This window comes from Littorina saxatilis, linkage group LG2 (assembly GCF_037325665.1).
Source record: "Littorina saxatilis isolate snail1 linkage group LG2, US_GU_Lsax_2.0, whole genome shotgun sequence".
Classification (NCBI taxonomy): domain Eukaryota; kingdom Metazoa; phylum Mollusca; class Gastropoda; order Littorinimorpha; family Littorinidae; genus Littorina; species Littorina saxatilis.
The window spans coordinates 37,711,942-37,730,890 of NC_090246.1; the positions used below are offsets into that span (position 1 = coordinate 37,711,942).

The following is an 18,949-nucleotide window of genomic DNA, read 5'->3' on the forward strand; positions in this document are numbered from 1 at the left end:
GCGCTCGATTTTCACGCTCACTTCTTCATTGACGTTCGAATCGATAGTTCGATGTTTTGGCATTACATTCACATCAACAATAAAACAGTACTGCTTGTTCATCATCGTCGTCCATCAACTCTCCACAACAGTAAATCCGTAACGCGCTTGTCGCCATCTTGTTGCAAGGGACGCGACTGGACACAACCCAACAGCGTTTCCGCGAAGAAAAAAACCAGACATGCGCAGTGACCCTACCGTAGCTCAACCCTGTTCCTCGCGAAAACTCGCTCAGGGCAAGTCGCCTATTGACATCCACATGTCTATTCATACAAAAACCCAAAACCGGTTTTTCATTGCGGTCTACACATCACAGTGTTGTACTTTTGGTTTCACTTACTTACCTGTTTCCCGGAAATTTGTGGAAACTGGAATCGACTGTTGCAAAGCAGACAGGCTGTTGTCACTGTTCCCTCTAGTCACGCATTTGTGGAATTGAACATCAAATCGAGAAATTCCAACTACACGACGTACGTTGAACTGCAGAGAGCGACTGAGTTGTGAATCCTTGGATTTGACAGACTTGACGCTGCTTGCAACAATGGCGGAAGACAGACCAGTCGTTTACAGCGAAGGTAATAAGTGGGCGGGTGCCGTCACAAGGCAAAGCTTCCAGGGGGTTAAAAAAAAAAAAAAATCCTGAGATTCGTGTTTTCTTGTGAGGTTGAAAATTGACCAAACTTTCTGTGTCGATTATTCTTTTATTCTTTTACCTATCTGCACAGATTTCCTATAAATATGCTCTTTGTTTGCAAGTTCTCGATCTTACATTCATATTTTCATAGTCTATTTGAAAATGGCGAATGAGAGGATATTTCGTTCGAGAATATTGTCCCAAATTCAATCAATACAAGCTGTAGTCAAGATACCAAACATTGCAGATTGACAGAACAGTGTTAATCTGTTCGAACTGAATCTAAATCGTGGTGAAAAGCGATAATTTTGAAGTCGAATTTCGATTTATTCCATAAACCTTGTTTTTATGTTCAAAGGATAAGGCAGACTGTTGACGGAGAGAGTTAATTTGGAATTTCGAATTATTCCATAAACTTTGGTTTTATGTTCAAAGGATAAGGCAGACTGTTGACGGAGAGAGTTAATTTGGGACACAGTTCTCGAATGTTTAGCTTGAACTCATACCTTGGTAGACTAGTGGACACAAAATAAACCCTAGCAACAATGTGCATTCCATATTTTGCAAATAATTGCGCCCTGGTGCAACTGTTGCAACCCACATTTACCCCTGGTAGTTGTACACTGCACACAAAGCACATTTTCCAGTGACAACATTAAAACTGCCAGTTTTTCATTGCAGAAATGATATGCCGAAATAAGGTGTGAATATAAAGACACACAGTGAACATGACATTAAAAGAAATATTAGGTCGCTGGGAACTTAGGCAATAGATAAATAAGATGCATTTTAAACAAGTAGGCTACAGTGTTGTTGTATTCAGGTTAAGTCATGTGATCCAGATAATCTGGGCAAGATACGGGATTCAACTTCGCTGCGTGCAGCTGGGTGGATAGGCAGCTTGTTGAGGCATGTAGTGGACCCGTTTACACAATATCAAATTGCATACACCAAACGTCATTTAGCCTTGACACGCACAATCGTGTATTTTCTTTCTTTCATTTTGTTTTATATTCCTTTTTATCCATAGTCACTGACTAGACAGTGGCAACCAGTGTGCGGTTCGGGGGAGGGGGCATATGGGATTCCATACTGCATGAAACCTTGTAGCAGCACTGAATCAGACGCGCTTGTGAACTGCATGATGTAGCAATTTACCGCTTTTCTAATACCCTAGTAGACAAGCCGTGAAACCTGACAAGAAAAATTAATGGGTTGTATGTTTAGAACCTTAAAGGGATATAATGGACCACATTAATTAACTGTCTCCGATAGACGTATCGACAAGCCTCTACCCCAGTAAGTGCTGCACTAAAAAAAAAATTTAAAAAGTCTGGGGATTCCGAATGTGAGTGACACATATTTATGGAAGGGCGCTGGTTCTGTGCGACGCTTAGTTTTCAAGATAGGTGTGACTGACGAAGAAAAGGACGTCACATTCCAAATAAGCACGACTATGTTGCAGGTGGAAGCCGCTGAGATTGCATTTCTTCGGGAGGTTTCCGCAAAAATAGATATTACACGATTTGCGCGAAACAGTTGAGAAGCAGACGATCTCTGAGATCTCTGTTCGTCTCGTGATAACGTTATTTTGTATGATAACGATTCACTTGCAAACAAAAGTATACACTTTGGTGTGTCAGTGGTAAATGTAAATACAAATGTGTAATACAGACAAAGCAAACAAATAAACGTGTTTTTCTCGTGAAAATGTTGCGTTGTGCGGGTGTTTGGGTGGTCACGTGATGTACACAAAGCAAAGTGCGGGACGGACTCTGCTCTGTGCTGTAAACCTAGCAAGTTCAAAACACGAGAAAAACGATTTCGTTATGCGGGCAGCCACGGGGGATGTATATTTTTCAAATGGTTGTAAAACAGGGCCGGACCAAATGAGTTGTAAGGGGGGGGTTCCTCCTTTTTGGGGGGGGGGGGGGGGCAAATCAGCGAAGTGGCGAAGCCACAAGCGCAAATCTGTGCAATCTGGTGCATTCTGGGCCTTGTTTTGAGGGTTAGGAGCAGCATTGTGGGGGGGGGGGGGGGTACCTTTTTCTCATCGGATTTCACATTGAATAAAATTTGTTAAAGACACAAACAAAATTTATTTAAAAAATAAAAATAAAAAATAAACACTCAAAGCAAGGTACATGCTTTTTCCAGGGGTGGGGTTCCGGAACCCCTGGAACCCCCCCCCCCCCCCCCCCCCCCCCCCTGGGTCCGGCCCTGTAAAATAAGGCTTGTATTTATCACCGTACTCAGGCCCTGTTCTTTTTTTCGTCACACCTAAAACCGTTATTTCTTGTGAGCAACGCAGCATTAATAACACTGTGCAATCTCTATTTAGCACAGCATAGAATGAGTGTGCTCTCCAGATATCTAGTATATAGACGAATGCGTACCCACAAGCACTGAATAATAATTATGACAAAGGTCGAGACTATTTGACACAGGAGATGGAGATTACACTATGAGTTATTTCTAAAATGCTGACTGTCAGCAAATGATAACAGGCATGTCGAGAAAAAAGATATCAAGCATGAGCCTTTTAGGCGAATGCTGATATCGTTAGTGAGACATGTCTGTTATGATTTGCTAACAGTCAGCATATAAGAAATAACGGTTTTATTACGGTTTAATTCGACCAAAACAAATTTCGAAGCGACCCCGCGAATTAGACAGAACAGCTGCAATGGGAACTTGAGCGCTCCTTCCTGATTATGCCTGTCATTATCCAGGCATCTTAGCCACTTTAGTGAAGGGAACGTTGAAGTGACAATGACTAGGTTTAAAATGTCCCTTATCAGAAAGTTCAACCTCAGTCCTTTGATGTTTATTGAACAAATTTTCATATAAAGTTTGCGCTTCATACGGAAAAATGGCTTTGAAATTGACCCTAATCCTTCTTTGGGCTCTGTAAATGTCGTTTGGGGCTATGGTTGTAAAATGGTATCTACTGGTCACCCCAATGTATAAACTGAAAACTCTTTCTGCACCAGAACACGCAGAAAGGATTGTATCTGCCTGATGTCTGATGCTTTTCAAAATCCCCAACCACTAACACCTTCAAAACGGACTTTACCTGACACTGTTGTTTTTCCCTATATAATCCTTACTATTTTTCCGAGACGTCGTCGTGTTGTGTATTTAGCTTGCCGCAACCTCATACATGGTCCTAAAAGTTAAAGTTGAAGAAAATACTAAAGATAAATGAACAAGCTGACGCAGTGTCATTCGCACCGTGAATCCCCCCATGGGAACATACTAAAGTCTGGTTCCAAATAGGCTCAATTTCCTTCTATTTCTTTGTATTTCTCCCTCGTAGGGGTGGGGGTGTTCAAACCAAAGGCACCTTTAAACCAAAACTCATATCACACATCTTACAATACTAAGACACTCAGCAGTGAAAGGGTGTCTGCTGGTAAAAAATTCCAAACAATCCTAAGAGTACTTCACTACTAAACGTGCTTTTAAAAAGAGCCGTTATTTTTCCCTCTATAATCAGTATTGTGTTTTCTGCGAACATGTAGTCTTTTTAGATGGTTGTCATGTGCACATGAGTTGCTAAAGCGTTTTCAGTTGGGCATATGTCGAAAAGCAAAAAATTAGCCCTTTGAAAACCATCAGAACTGTCACACAAAAATAACATTTACCTATCTCACCAACTGACCAAACATAGGGCTTTTCCTTATGTATTATGTATTGTCGTGTTTTTTGTAGCATACTTGTGAAAACAGCCACCACTGTTGTAAATGATACTTTAAAGAGCATTATTTCATTTTTACAGTTGAAGGACAACCTGGACTGCCGTATATTACAGCTGTTTTACAATCAGCCAAAATTTTCTTAACAAACGTATGTTTAAGAACAACTCCCATAGTGAAATTGAAGGAAAACAAAGTGAAAACCCCCCTGCCATAGAGGAGCTAAAGAATCAACAATAAACGACTGCATGGATAGCTTGATGCACGAATGCATTGCGGACATGTTTGTCTCCAACCAAGAGAAAGTTCCAAAAAATCCCTTTTGTGCTTCTTATTATACAGTGACGTCAAAGACAGCCTTTTCTGCTGTTCATACATTCAGGGGTTATGGTTACACTAAACGACGTAGTTGTAGCCATACTGCCATCCAGATTTATTTTTTCCTTGCGAGCAGTCACAGGGTGTTTGTGCTGTCTGCCAACCGTCAGACGACCCCGCCCAAGTCTGTTAAGGGACCGTTTGACCGTTATAGAACGCGTCTTTTTGATTTTTTAGCACATTTGGAAACGGTTGATTTTTATCCCTACCATTGTTTCCAAACATTATATAGGAATGTTTTGTGAACAACGGATAATAGCCGCTACTCGCATGTGTAGCAAAAGTGAGCGTACATACTCACCCTGGTCGTACAGCCGTTGTCCGTTCCCCGTCTTCATCTGTCTGTACAAATCATTGCCTTTGGATTTTTCTCGAACGCTATGAAGTGAAGAAACACCAAATGTTGCAAAATGTTGTATGACCCCAAGAGCTCAAAAAAGATACTTGAGAACCTTGACCTTACCTTAAGGTCAAGGTCACAGGGAGAATGAATGTGGTCTAGAAAGGACGGTTTAATATAAAGACAGGCCCAATATCGTACCCACTCCCTTACTCTGAGTACGGTTTGATTGGGTTTGGTTCACTCTGAGGTAGGTATCACTCGAATCAAGTTGTAATTATGTTGCATTAATAATGACGAACGTCTCTCCTACATCTAAAATCAAGTAAATGTTAACCTTTGATTTTAAATAAACAGAGTGGTCCATAAAATTATATCTACGCGTATTTTCATTTTGCTTTCACGTCTTTGTTTTCGCAGATTTTCCATTAAAGTTCAGGCGAGGAATGGAAGAGACATGCGAGTTAATGAGATTATCGATTCCGATGAAAAAGGAGAATTGGAATTCTTGCATTTCAATTGTGTGCAGTTTACACAGAAAACTAAACTAATTTACCAACAAAACGTAAATCTTATGTAACTTTTTGCAATCAGGAAACAAGCCCTGTTTTTTTTCTTTAAGATAGCACCAATGAGACCTAGGATAACCCACGCATGTTAGACTTTATTTTGTAAAAAGAAGAAAAGTCAAGTAAGAATGAAATTGGACGTTGGCGGCTACCATTACGACTATTGTGGTTTTGGGCACTCACTGTAAGTTTGAGTTTGTCTAAAAGACATCAATTACCTGTTCTGTCCGACACAATCATGTCCTCTATCAATGAAGCTCTCGCTAAAACGCCCTGTCCACGCCTCCCGTCAGATTATAAATTCAGCGTCGGTCATTTTGGACATCTATCTATGACATCCACATCGAAAAAGTGATACATTCTCACAAGGATCCTCTATACTTGACCTGAACTTTAAATGAAAACCCATTCAAACACAAATTTGGGAGCAATATAAAAGGTCATTTTTTTACGATCCTGAAATTTGACTTTTGATCTCAATGGCTTGCGGTATCAAATAAAAGCTTTCATCTTGTTTTAACTGAACGAGTGATTTTTTTTCTCTGTCTTATGCAGTCCATGAGAAATGGCGAAGGACACGAGAGAAAGAGGTCAGAGAGCAGAACAAGTTTTTAGACGAGTTGAACGTCTTCCCAAACCTTTTTTCTGTGAAATACCTTCTTCATGATGATCGACATGCTCAAGCTCTCCTTGAACGGCAACAGACGGAGATGAAAGATGGTGGTTTTCAGTACGAACTAGAGCGCGAACGATGCCACAATCTTATTATTTTTCTACAGTACGTTCTCGGGTATAAACAAGAGGCAATGGAGTACGCCAGGAACATCCAGACACAGATGAACAAGTCCGTCATCTTTCTCACATTACAAGCCGCCATGCAGTGGGAGCTAAACTATAAACCTGACTGCGCTGACACAATGGCAGCTCTACGCCGGCTGAGCAAAACACAGGAGCGCAACTATCTTCTAGCGGTTGCAGAATCTGAGATAGGTCATTTTCTCATTTGCACTGGCCCTAGAGGTTTCCTCCGTGCGATGGATATGCTGCAAAAAGCGATCGACGGCTGTCAAAACCTGCAACGCGATGTTTACCTCTGGAAGTTTGATCTTGCTCTTGCCATCAGACGAAACTTCAGCATGTTTGCTTACTCGGAGCACCGTACATTATCCTCTTCGTTTCTGGCAAATAAGGCGTTTGAGTTGTTAAATGACGTCGCCCGGGATTGTCCACTGACAGTATACAAGGCCAGAGCAAAAGTCGAGTTAGCTCGGCTAATTTCCAGTCTGAAGTTCTTTTCCCAATGCTGCAAGAAAGACGACAAAGCAGCTATTCAAAGATTATGCAAGACGCACAACCCACAGGGATTCCTGGCAGATGCTCTTCGCATCTCCAGAAATGATCACTATGTTCTGCGCGAATGCGGTCGACAGTTTTTGTACGACAGATCTTTTGAGAAGGCCATAACATGCTTACAGGATTCTTACCGAAAGAGGAAAAACTCCATGGTCTGTCAGCTTCTCGGCAAAGCCATGATTCGTAAATATTTAGCTGGACTTCGTGGCGCCCGTAAAGGCAAACCACAAGCAGCTGCACCCAGTGACTCTCAATGGTGCTGGCGCTCGCCGAGGGGGGGGAAAGGTCTGGGATCCGCTCACAGAAGTTCGGAACCCACAAAACCGCACGACTCCGCGACTCATGAGGTATGTTTTCTTCTGCAAAAAATACGTCTACAAAAAAAGAGAATAACAAATAAAATAAAAACACGCACACACACAAACGCACACACACACACACACACACACACGAGCTACAAAAACAAAGAAAAACGAAGTAGGTCACGAAATATACCAAGCGTATCCATGTATAGCCTCCGAGCTTACAAAATCTTAAAGGCACAGTACGCCTCCCGTAAACCATCACAGATACTGTCAGGCTTTTACACACAGTACAAACACCCTTTCATTTACACACTCACCGCTTTTGAATATCCTAGGTGCCCTACGTAAAGAGCGAGCAATTTTCAAAGAATTAATTTTGCGGATTGTAACAAAATCGGACGGTGCGTTTTGGCGCTAGACCTAACTTTTAAAATTTAAATAATAAATTGACAGCTTGTTACACAAACATTCTTAAATCATAAAAGAATTCTTTTTTCATCAAGACAAGATCAGTACAATTCGAAGTTTTGAAAGTTTGAAAAAAGAAAAGCCCGGAAGCGGGGTCTCGCAAGGTCGTGGTTCTCGTAGCAGACGACGGTAATGCCTATCGCCAGTTCCTCTGAACAGTCAAAAGCCATCGCTAGAGTTTGTGTGAATCACAGCCGTTTGGTGCGTTTAGATTCAGAGGTACATAATAACGTGCTATTGCAGATAAGCTTACAGCGAGTCGCATTGGAAATCACAAACTGACGACTACATTGTGAAAAAAAGGAAACTGGATCACACGGGTTCACGATGGCTCAGGGGTAAGATAAACCACGCAAAAATAAATTCTTTGAAAATTGCTCGCTCTTTACGGAGGGCACCTAAGATGTTCTCAAGCGGTGAGTGTTTAAATGAAAGGTTGTTTGTACTGTATGTAAAAGCCTGACAGTATCTGTGATGGTTTACGGGAGGCTTACTGTGTTTTTAAGTGGCCACTTGGATGTATTTATAGGCTAAAATGAGCACTAGCCATCCCTCTAGTCTTCCTGTCCCAAATATAACCCCTTTAAAAACACCTCAGAAATGTTTTCATGTTTTGACTTCTTTTGATCTTACAGTTAGTACTGATCCGTCGAATGCCAAATTCAATCTCCGATAAATTGCAGAAGGGTTTTGGACAATCTGGGCTATCCCTTTCTATCAGAAAATCATTGAGAAAAGTATTGTCACAGTTCGCGACTAAGTATATCATTACGTCATGTTTAAGCTGAAGATTAATTTTAAATCTGCCACTCTCTTTGAGAAAAGAAAAAGCGATAAGGGTAAATAAAATATTATATTTTCAACGTGGCTTAAACATGTGAGAATTTGGCGTGAGAATGTTTCCCTCAGATTTGTATTGGTCTGTGCGCTGATAGAGTCTTTCAAAGCAATTCACGGTGTAAGCATCGACACAGGCAAGTTTCCACATGAGTCCAGAAGAAGGGACCTAAGGGACGTCATCCAATAGTCATATTACAGAAGGAAATTTACAGCGGGCGAACAGTTGTGCTTGAATAGATTTTAAAACAATAAAGTTTGCACCCTAAAAGACCGAAGTGGTCTTAATAACCCAAAATGTATTGTTTTCTGTTGTTCGCAACCGGATGTCACCATCGTTACCTGCCCCATAAACGATTGCAACTTCCTGTTTTGAACAGCATAAAAAAATTCATTCTGCATTATTACGACCAGCTCGCTCTTAGTTTGGGTCTTATTCTTTTCAAGCCTCCCCGTCCATAAAATCGAGCCAAACGGAGCTACTTTCGCCCGCTGCAATTTTCCTTCGGTAACATGACTATCGAATTGGCTAATTACGTCCTGGTTAATCGATCAGGGCCAAAGTCTTCTTCCAGATGGGTTTTGTGTCCAACATTGTTTCCATATGTCTCCTCCTCCCTTCTAAGGCGTAAGGTCTTCAGCTTCGGCCTCGGTCACGGTGTCCTGCAAGTCGTGAATAGAAAAGCTCAAGTCAGAAAAAAAAGGATGGGGACTGAGAAGAACTTCCGAAGATTATTTTACAAGTTTTGAAAAGACGAAAAAATTGGACTAGCATTGCTTATGTCGCACGAGTGACCTTGAAATTGAACGTTGAAACATTCTAGACAAACGAGTATTCTGAATTGACCACTTGTGTTTTTCTAATTTTCAACAGTAAAATTGTACTGTAACTGGGTGACATTAAAGATCACGAAGGTCAATCAAATCTTATGCAATTTCCGAGGGGCATATGCGGCTTCGAACTAGCCCAGTTTTAAACCTCTATCTTCAAAAACGTTTAAGAAAAAAAAGGTTTTACGTGTGGAGGTAATTAATTGTACCTTTACAATGTGAAGTTGTACAAATCTGGCCTGAAAAGATGTTTTTCTTTTAATTTTGACCTGCATATGACCCCACTGTGACCTATTGGGTCAAGAAGACTTTTTCTATGTCTAGAAATGCTCTGAAAGTTAATAGAGTTTCAAAGCTCTAGCTCAAAACAAATTTTTTTAAAAAGAAAGAAAAAAAGGGCATCTTTATTTTGTTTTCCTGCACTCGATCAAGCAGGTCGTGACCTTGAAGTGTGTCTGCAAGTTTATATGAACCTTTAAATCTTGTGAAATTGTAAATTTGTTTGTTTTTCTACGGATGGAAGCGTCAGACCATTTGGCCTGCGTCCAGCTGTATCAAGTGGTGCGTCACAACCGGTGTCCATTTCTTCCCAAGCAACATTACTTCAGTGGTCTCTAAGATAATCTCATAAACGCTTTAAGACACTCTAATGAGACTGAATAGAGTTATGTTAGCTTCCTTGGCTGCCATCTTGAATATATTAATTTCCTCAAGGATGTCCGAGTGCAGTGGCATTCTCTTGATGGTCCTCTTGATAGGTCATCAACAGGCTTCACAAGCTTCAAAACTATTAAACATTCTTCTGAGGTATTTGTAAGTGATTCATACGAAAACTGTTAAACGTGATAACTGCAAGTTTTATTGAGATGTACCGTTATCATTTCAGCTTCAGAAGAAAGACTACACTTTTTTTAAGTGGTACACAGCGTTTAACTTTTAGATTTAGGAGATTTGCATGGATGAGCTTCGTTTGTAACGAATGGAATTATTTTTTGGCTATTGTATTAATTTTTTTTCTTTGCTCCACAGAATTCAGATTTATCGCAGCCCCCTTTGAGCAGGAGAGGCAAAATGAAAGAATGTCCCGCTGCCCATGGTTCTCTTCAATGCATGCTTAAAATCAACAGACAAGACGTCTACTTTGACGCCGAAGACAGTCTTATTCAGGCTGCACAAGCGTTTTACCTCGAGGGACTCGGCTGCGACTCAAGAAACTTCTCACTCCTGTATGATACTGGTGCCTTTTATGAAGGGATGCGACAGCCAGCAGAAGCGCTTAAATCTTATGAGGGCATAATCAGCGGAAAAGGACTGGCTAGCCCACTTTCTGTGGTGAACGCCTACATGCGGGCTGGCTTGTGCCTGATGGAATTGAGTGAACAATGTCGGGGGAGCTCCGAAGGTGCGAAGATGGTGAAGCGGGCTCAAGACATGTTCCTGAGTTCCCTGGTAGAATGTCGCCAAGCAGTTGCTCAGCTCCCACAACTCAGGGACAAAAGAGCATCACTCTGGGATTCCTACGCACAACTTTTGAGCACCCTTCAGAAGTCGGAGAGCTACAGCAGCAGAGACAAGGAAGCCGCGGTACACGAGCTAGTGGGTAATTACCTAGCAGCGATTGAGGTTCACAAAGAAGCACTGAATCTTGCGATCACAGAAGAGGGAAGAACCAAAGCTCTTTATGGAACCATTTCTAACTATCTCAGGTAATTTGATATTGGGCTTGTGGGGTAGTTTGAAATTGGACTTGTCCTTAAATATACTTTCATTACTGTTAGACCGACAGAAAAGTCAAAACTGAAATAAAAACTAGTTTTATCATCTGATGTTATTTTAATTGTGCTCACACTTTATAAATCTTGCATTCATTCCTAAATTGTCTCATGGTTTGTTTCTCGCCGACATTTTTGTTTTTGGTAATCACTTCAAAAGACCCTGAGGATATTCATCAAAGTATTAAGTAACTATGGCCACAGAGCAGAATTACATGAATGTCTGTAAACGTGTTTGCTTACGTTCTTTCTAATTCTCTTTCCAACAAGAGAGAGAATATCGTCATGTTGATATGGAACAAAAACCCACGTTTGCCTCATTGTATTATATTGTACTTCACTGTTTCAGCACGAACAACGTGAAAGAAGCGAAGTTCATCCTGGACCTGTTCCTCACATCCGATCAACGCGAGTTCATTTTTAGGGATGTCGGCGAGACAACTCAACAGCTTCGCGACGTGGCGACTGAAGTGTATCGGGCAACAGCACAACAAGCACTGGAAGCAGGGAACCTGGCTGACGCACACTCAGCGTTTCGATTGGCGCTGGTTTTGAAGAGGGTACTGCCGGAGCGGGATCAGGCTGCTGAGCAGCCCATGGACTTTGGTGCTACTGCCTCACTGAATGTCCCAGGGCAACAGGAACACGATAGTCCCCAGCTGATGGAGAAGTTTGACATTTGTGTTTTTTACGAGGGCAAATCGCCAACTGAAGGACTGAAGGCGCTTACAGAAACATCTGAGGCTGTTGCGTCAATCATGAGAAGATCGCTGGGACTGAGGTACTGTTGTGAGTTTGTAACTGCTTTAAAGGGATACTTATGATCTGAGTATTTTGGGGAGGAGGATCGAATTTGACAAATCTGAAGAATCTGGGGAATCAACAGTACTTTAATCAAGGCGTACACGGTATGATTTGCTAAAAAAAAAAAAAAAAACCAGAAGTATGGTAATTAATCAAATCAAAGTGAGCGAATGCGTTTCAAGGCGCTACTTCTCTCGAGTGTTGGAAATTCGTCTTCGACTCGTCGGCATTATATTTGTCTCATCAAAATATCGGACCCTATTGCTATGCTGAAAACACAATAGCTGTTAATGTTCTTGATTTATAAGTCGTATGAGTGCAACTGCCATGTAGACTCATAGAATCACTACCACTTTTGTCTCCGCAGGGTTTCAGTCAATGACGAAGGGGTGGCACTCGGACGTCTCATGCTCAACTCCGAGCTCTTGCTGGCAGAGTCTGCTCCCCTCGTTGTCCTGGTTATTGCCCCTGGATTGAAATTGTCTACTCGGATGGCCTACATCACTGACACAGTTCTTCGGTCTCACGAACAGAGTCGCGTTTTACTGATCGTTGTTGATGGCTCTGGTCGTGGTCTGCCAAGCCCCCTTGATCGCCTTCAGCCTTACTCAAGGACAGATGAACTGCTGTCTTTGGATGAAAGTGGCGTCAGAAGTCACGTGAGCAAAGCTTGTCATCTCTTTGACGCTTTTCTCGAATGAAAGGAGCTGTGTCCGTGCGAGTGAGACAACCAGGACCAACATATTTTTGAGCCTATGGAAATTCCACATCGATAGTTTGTAGAATTATGCGTGTTAAGGATAGTTTTTTTAACATTGTGCATAGCTTCCTTCCCACCAGTACTATACATGTACCTCCACTTTACATACATTTCCGGTTGTTATAGTCCTGTGTTTTTCATGTGTTGAACTGACAACTTTTTCTCTGCTGTGTATGATGGAGTAGTAAACAGGTACTTAAAGTTCGTTTCGTAATGTTTTACTGTACTAAACAAGTTGACAAGTAGATTCGTTGACAAAGTTGTGAGGTATCAGCCCAGTAGCTCATTTTTGTCAATATTGTTCTGCTGCCTTTTTAACGACAAAAGTAATGGATTAGTTTGATTCCTAGTATGATAACTCATGAGATATGTACTTGTATAGACCTTTTGTAGTGTGTTTTTAGTTATGCAGATAATGCAATATTTTCCACGTTGTTTTGGAGCGAGCGTGAGTTTATTGTTTATTCATCGCTACAGATGAAGTCAATAATTCATGCACATCCAAAACTTTTTAATGCAATCCATGTAAGTGGTGATTTTTCTGTTCACATCCCAGCAATTGGGTGCACAATTGATTGCTGTTCCTGTCTCGTTTAATGTGTTGCAAAACACATTGTCAGTGGAAATAACCAAAGAAACCGGTTAGATTGCTTGCTGGGGAAAAAATGCAAAAAAGGGAGGAAAACACTGCAAACTGTTTACAGGGTAGCTTATTAAAATCAGCGGGTGTTTGACGCATAAAGCTTAAAAGGAACTCGTTCAAACAACTGAAAAGGATGTGCAATGAAAAGGACGATCACTATCTTATCCTGCCGTACTCATCTCAGTTTGAGTGGACTTTCCTCAAACGTAGACTTACACTGAAACGACCAGACAAAGGAGATGGGAGTGTCGATCACTTTGCATCTGTGCATATGCGACCTTTTATGCATTTCTGTCTGTCCTGAACTGTTCGATGTACGTTCACGCTGTACTGTTCCGACGCTAAATGGAAATGTGTACGGTACTTTCATTTTTACTTTTAAGACCTAACACCAAATTTGGCAATACACTTGTTTTACCGCGTCATTTTCCCCTAGCTTATACAAGAATTGTGCGGAAAAAACATTGGCTGTAGATATCTACACACGAGTTGCGGGAAAGGGGGGGGGGGGGGTCACGTCATGTCAATGTTGATCTACAGAAAAGCACGTTTGTCTAGTTAGTCTAAAACAATGCTAAGCCGCCAGCAAAAGAGCTGTGAGCGTGTTCTTTTTGGTATTACCAACGACTACTCTGGCATGGTCTCCTCGGTTCTTTTGTACGTTCGTGAAAGTTAAAATGACGACGGACCATTCCTTAGCGTCGTATGCTAATGAAACAAGGGCTACTTAGTGCACAACAAGTGTATATTTTTCACCTGAGGGCCAAACAGTGTATCACGCAAACGTAAAGCAGTCCAATTTTATTTTAGTTTTTTAGTTTTGCGGAGCACAATGAAGGACTGTCAAGGAAGCAAAAGCCCCATGAGTTTGCAAGTTTCATCAAATTACTCACGTGCACTAGCACGACTGACAGACTGTACCATTCAGATATAAATGTGTCAAGTATTACCTGCACTTTGCCTTCACTGGTTTAATTTACATAGGTTGATTTATATTTCAGTAGTCCCTCAACTGTTTCAGAAAAAAACCCTTTTTTTTGGTTTCGACAGCAAAGGCACAAAAGGAGGGTTGTGTGAGTTGCTTTTATCCTAATATACGTACTGTGGTTTTGGTGATGAAATGTGGCAATGGCACTTTTTGTGTGCACTTGTCTCTGATGCACATCATCTTGTTTGAGGTGTGCACAGTTACTTTATTATTGTTCATGCATGATTATACTCATATATGCATTACCAGAAATGCTTTGTTAAATGATGTTGTTAATACTTTTATTGTGGTAAAGGTATTTATATGGCGAAAATACTACTACACACATTTTAAGTTAACTTTCAATGCAGATTTTCATCTTGCCTGAACGCCTACATGTTTCCCCTGCTAACTTCCATACATGAAGATGGATTGAAGGTGGTACACATTTTTGTTTTCTGAAATTAATCGTGTTGATGTGTCTTGAATACATTTGTTTGTCACAAGCATTTGACAATTTTAATCAGGTAGATAACAACAAAAGTGTGAATGTTTCCCCTAAAAAGACTTCTGTGGAAAATATTGAAGCCTTAGTAAATTTATAGTTAGACACAGCATGACAGAGATATCAACTGTCTTCGTTTTTTAAATGCACAATGTTTATGAAAAAAAAAATTTAAAAACAAGAAAGAAAAGTTAATGGTTGAGTTATAGATAGAAAAAAGGAAACATTCAGTAGAAACTCGACTTAATGGCTTTTTAAGTGGATGAACAAGATACAAAACAGACATGATAATGATGGAAGATGGTAGGAAGCAAATTGACTTAAATGTGAATCCCGCAGGATTTAATTTTTCCAGACAGGTCTGTCTTTGAGCAGATTGCTTGAAGATTTTTTTCTCGTGTGTGTGTGTGTGTGTGTGTGTGAAAATACATTTCAAAAGATTAACTTAGCTCTATAACGGACAGCAAGACAGGTTTGTGTCTTAATCCAGCTGTAATGAAAAACCTTGTTGTCAGAGTCATACATTTATTGGTGTTTTTCTTCTGATCCGGAGGATATTTCTTGAGAACGCTTGATATGGTATTATTTCATGTTTGATAGGGAAGTAAAGGCTTGAAAGCCTCTGCGTGATATTTGAACCCAACGAGAAACAGGAATCGAACATGGTGTGTATTTACACAGTTCTGCCAACATTGAGCACTTCTTGTTATGTAAAGTAGTTTCAACTTATTCTGGCACAATCAAATATGTAATGGATATGTATATATACGTGTGAATTTTTAAAATGTTTGTTGGTCAGTATACTTTTTTTTTACCTCTCTTTTAATGAAATAATGACGTCATAACTCATCATGACAATTTAATACACTGTAGATCACGTGCCGTCATTCCGTACTTTCTTACCATTCTGACGAAGGCAGTTTATCTGCCAAACTATTCATCAAAAAAAGTACCTAACCTGGTTACTGGCGAGTCTTTTTTTATTTAAATGTTCTCTCTTTTAATAGTATAAAACCTCGTGTGAAATGTTTAACTGTTAAAATTATGATTTTATTTCTGCATTCAGCATAATATTTGTAACATAAGGGTAGATTAACCTGTGCACATAATCGTAACCAAAACCATAAATGTTTTATAGTGAGGAGTTTTTGTTGATTTTCACATGTTGAGACCAGGGAGGTGATGCCTAATGAAATAATTTCAGCTGCATACACATCGGAAATCAAGTCTTTAGTATGCGCTACAAAGTAACTGATACAAAAGAGTAGTGGGTATAAATTGTAAGCGGATTTAGCACGGGGAAGAAAGCCCTTGATCCGTCTATATGCAAACAGTTGCTGTTTCAAAAGTATGACGCGATTGGACAGAATTGTTTTCTTGAAACATAATAGGAACAATGTTGAAATGGTTTTATTTTCAGCTTATATACGGAATTTGACCAAAGTATTTTTATGTGTGTAATAGTATATACTTTTTTTTTTATAAAATACAAAATGTATGCTCTTTTTGTAACCAGGAAAGAAAGATTTTGTTGTTGTAAATTTGGCCTTTAGAGTGCAGAATGATAAAGGATTGTTTGGTTATTTTGGACAGGATGTTATGGAATTGCTACACATGTTAAGCGTGCAAAATTAATATTTAGTGAGATAGATGTATTGAAAAAACAGATTCACCCAACACTGTTAGGGGTCAGTTTAATCTTCGAGGAAAATGTACTCTCTATAGATGTACAGTAGAATTATCAACAATACGACTGGTGTCATTTTTTGCAAACTTTTCATGTAACTGTAAAAGGTTGTGAAGTGTCCAGATATTTAATGGAACGGATGTAATGCTTTAATGTTGTGTTATTCACCTTACTGGCACTATTTCGCACATTGCATTTAACATATTTACTGTTGCTTTTTACATTTAGTCAAGTTTTGACTAAATATTTTAACATAGACTTGAAATCGAGACGAGGGTGATGGTGTATATATATATGTGTCCGTGTAGACCGATTCCCAGAAAACTACTTGACAGATCTTCATGAAACTTTACATACAGACTCTTCCAGATGATATCCCCACACTGGTTTTTGATTTGTTGGATAAATGTCTTTGATGACGTCATATCTATCTTGTAGTGAAAGTTGAGGCGGCACTGTCACGCCATCATTTTTCAATCAAAGTGATTGAAATTTGGGTCAAGCAATGTTTGACAAAGTCCAGACAATGGGATTGCATTTGAGCTTGGAAGTTTGAAAACTAGTTAATGAGTTCGGTTATTAAAATCATCGACATTTTTCTATATATAACTCAAATTTAAAGTAGAGATTGAAATATTATTGCATTGCATTCATCATTCCCTGAATCCAAAAATATATACATATGTCATGTTTGGATTAGAAATAAGCTCAGAAAGTTAAAACGAATGCAGAAAATCCCTCTTTCCTGTTAAGCACAAGCGGTACTGCACTATACGAGCTGTAAGTTCAAGCGAGACAGCCAGCAGCTCGCTGTTAGGCCCGCTTTGCACGAACTAATAGAAAGATATCTTCATACAATGTGTCAGCGCTTTCTCGCCCGCGGGGTATCGCCGAACCCACAGTCTTGGCGAAAAAAGTGCATTGCGTTCAGTTTCATACGAACTGTGAGTTTCGACAGATTGACTAAATGTATTAATTGCGCTTTATACGACTTGTTATTTCATTCTTTCATCACATACATATATACAAGGGAGGAAGCTCAGTGGGAGTAACACAACACAACACAAAGAGTGCTCTTTCTTTGCCCATTTCATGACATTGAAATAAACTTTAAAAACACTTGCTTTTGCAAAGTAAAGTTAGTCCAGCGCTGTAGCATTATTTGTAACACATAATCTTATGTTATATGTATAATTTTGGAATCGATCTAAGGGCCTTTTTTTCTTAGTGTTAAATCCTTTTTAAAAGGCCGTCCAAAGGGATTATCGAAGGTAAAATGAAGGTTTTGAAATCCATTCGGTACGCAAGCTCATATAAAATTATTCATGCAACAAACTCAGACCAGACCAGAGTTGTGATTGATAATGGGCACTTTACAGAGTTGATAAAATTATATACATCATTACATGACAAAATAAGGTGGTCCCGCTGTACAAAGGTTAACACACACACACACACACACACACACAGTAACATTGTACCATTTATTCTCACATTCAAGCGGTACCACTAAACAAAATTATCATTCCATATAAAAAAAACCATTTCACTTGGTCAAGCAGATGACAACAAACACAAATCTTCACATTTCCACATTGTCTCATCTGTATTCAAAAAAATGAACCAGTCATTCATGCTGACAAAATAACATGAATAAAGCCGTTCTTTTTGTGTACACAATATGACAAGTGTGGGCGTTGACCGCCGCAACTCTTTGATGTGTTACGACTCTCTCTGGACTATCACTCACGGACACACGTACAAAGACATACACGTCTTTCTCTCTCCGGTCCGTCCACAACAAATGTGACAACAGCAGAAGATATAACTGGCATGGCATTCTTTATTCCTGTGTCTATCTTCCCTCCTCCTCTCCGCCAACCCGACCGAAGCCGGTGGCCACAAGCCACAATGCAAAGTTGACTACATCTCCTAACACAACAAAATACATCCACACTCTTCCGAAGTTCTCAAAGTTCTCTTTCACACCCTAGCATGTACATACATAATCAAACTTTACCATCTGCTGGCCAGCGGCTACCCGTCTCTTCCTAGGAGAGCGGCTTAAGTTCAAAGGATCTAAGACTATATTGTCAGAACATGGACACAGACGGCTAAGCGCGCTTAGGATCTTTTTTTCTTGTTTTTTCTTCTTTTTTTCCGTCTTTACACCTGTTCCTTTGTCCCGTTGTGCTCTCACACCGCCCCGTCCCTGCACTCGCTGCTCCAACCACCTCTGAATTTCGTTCCGCTGCCAGACTTGTCGATTTTACCGCCGCTCCAGGGAGGGATGTCGGGTCGCTGCGGTAGGCTACCCTCGGAAGATGACACTGCACTTCTGCCGAGTCACTTCGACGGT

At 40.3% G+C, this 18,949-nt stretch overlaps 1 protein-coding gene across 1 annotated transcript; it reads left to right on the forward strand.

Annotated features, from left to right (window-relative positions):
• Positions 1-300: 300 nt before the first annotated feature.
• LOC138958911 (uncharacterized) lies at positions 301-17,709 on the forward strand. Its single transcript, XM_070330243.1, has 5 exons — positions 301-614; positions 6,214-7,358; positions 10,482-11,158; positions 11,574-12,005; positions 12,396-17,709. Exons 1-5 carry the CDS (start codon positions 581-583, stop codon positions 12,727-12,729), a joined length of 2,622 nt encoding a protein of 873 aa, XP_070186344.1. The 5' UTR covers positions 301-580; the 3' UTR covers positions 12,730-17,709.
• The last annotated feature ends 1,240 nt before the right edge of the window (positions 17,710-18,949 follow it).

What these genes read in the sequence shown, in the direction of transcription:
- LOC138958911 (XM_070330243.1), top strand. Translation starts at nt 581, where the DNA reads ATGGCGGAAGACAGACCAGTCGTTTACAGCGAAG. An exon ending in ACCATTTCTAACTATCTCAG is followed by an intron (nt 11,159 to 11,573) that starts GTAATTTGATAT and finishes TCACTGTTTCAG; the next exon opens with CACGAACAACGTGAAAGAAG. An exon ending in AGAAGATCGCTGGGACTGAG is followed by an intron (nt 12,006 to 12,395) that starts GTACTGTTGTGA and finishes TTGTCTCCGCAG; the next exon opens with GGTTTCAGTCAATGACGAAG.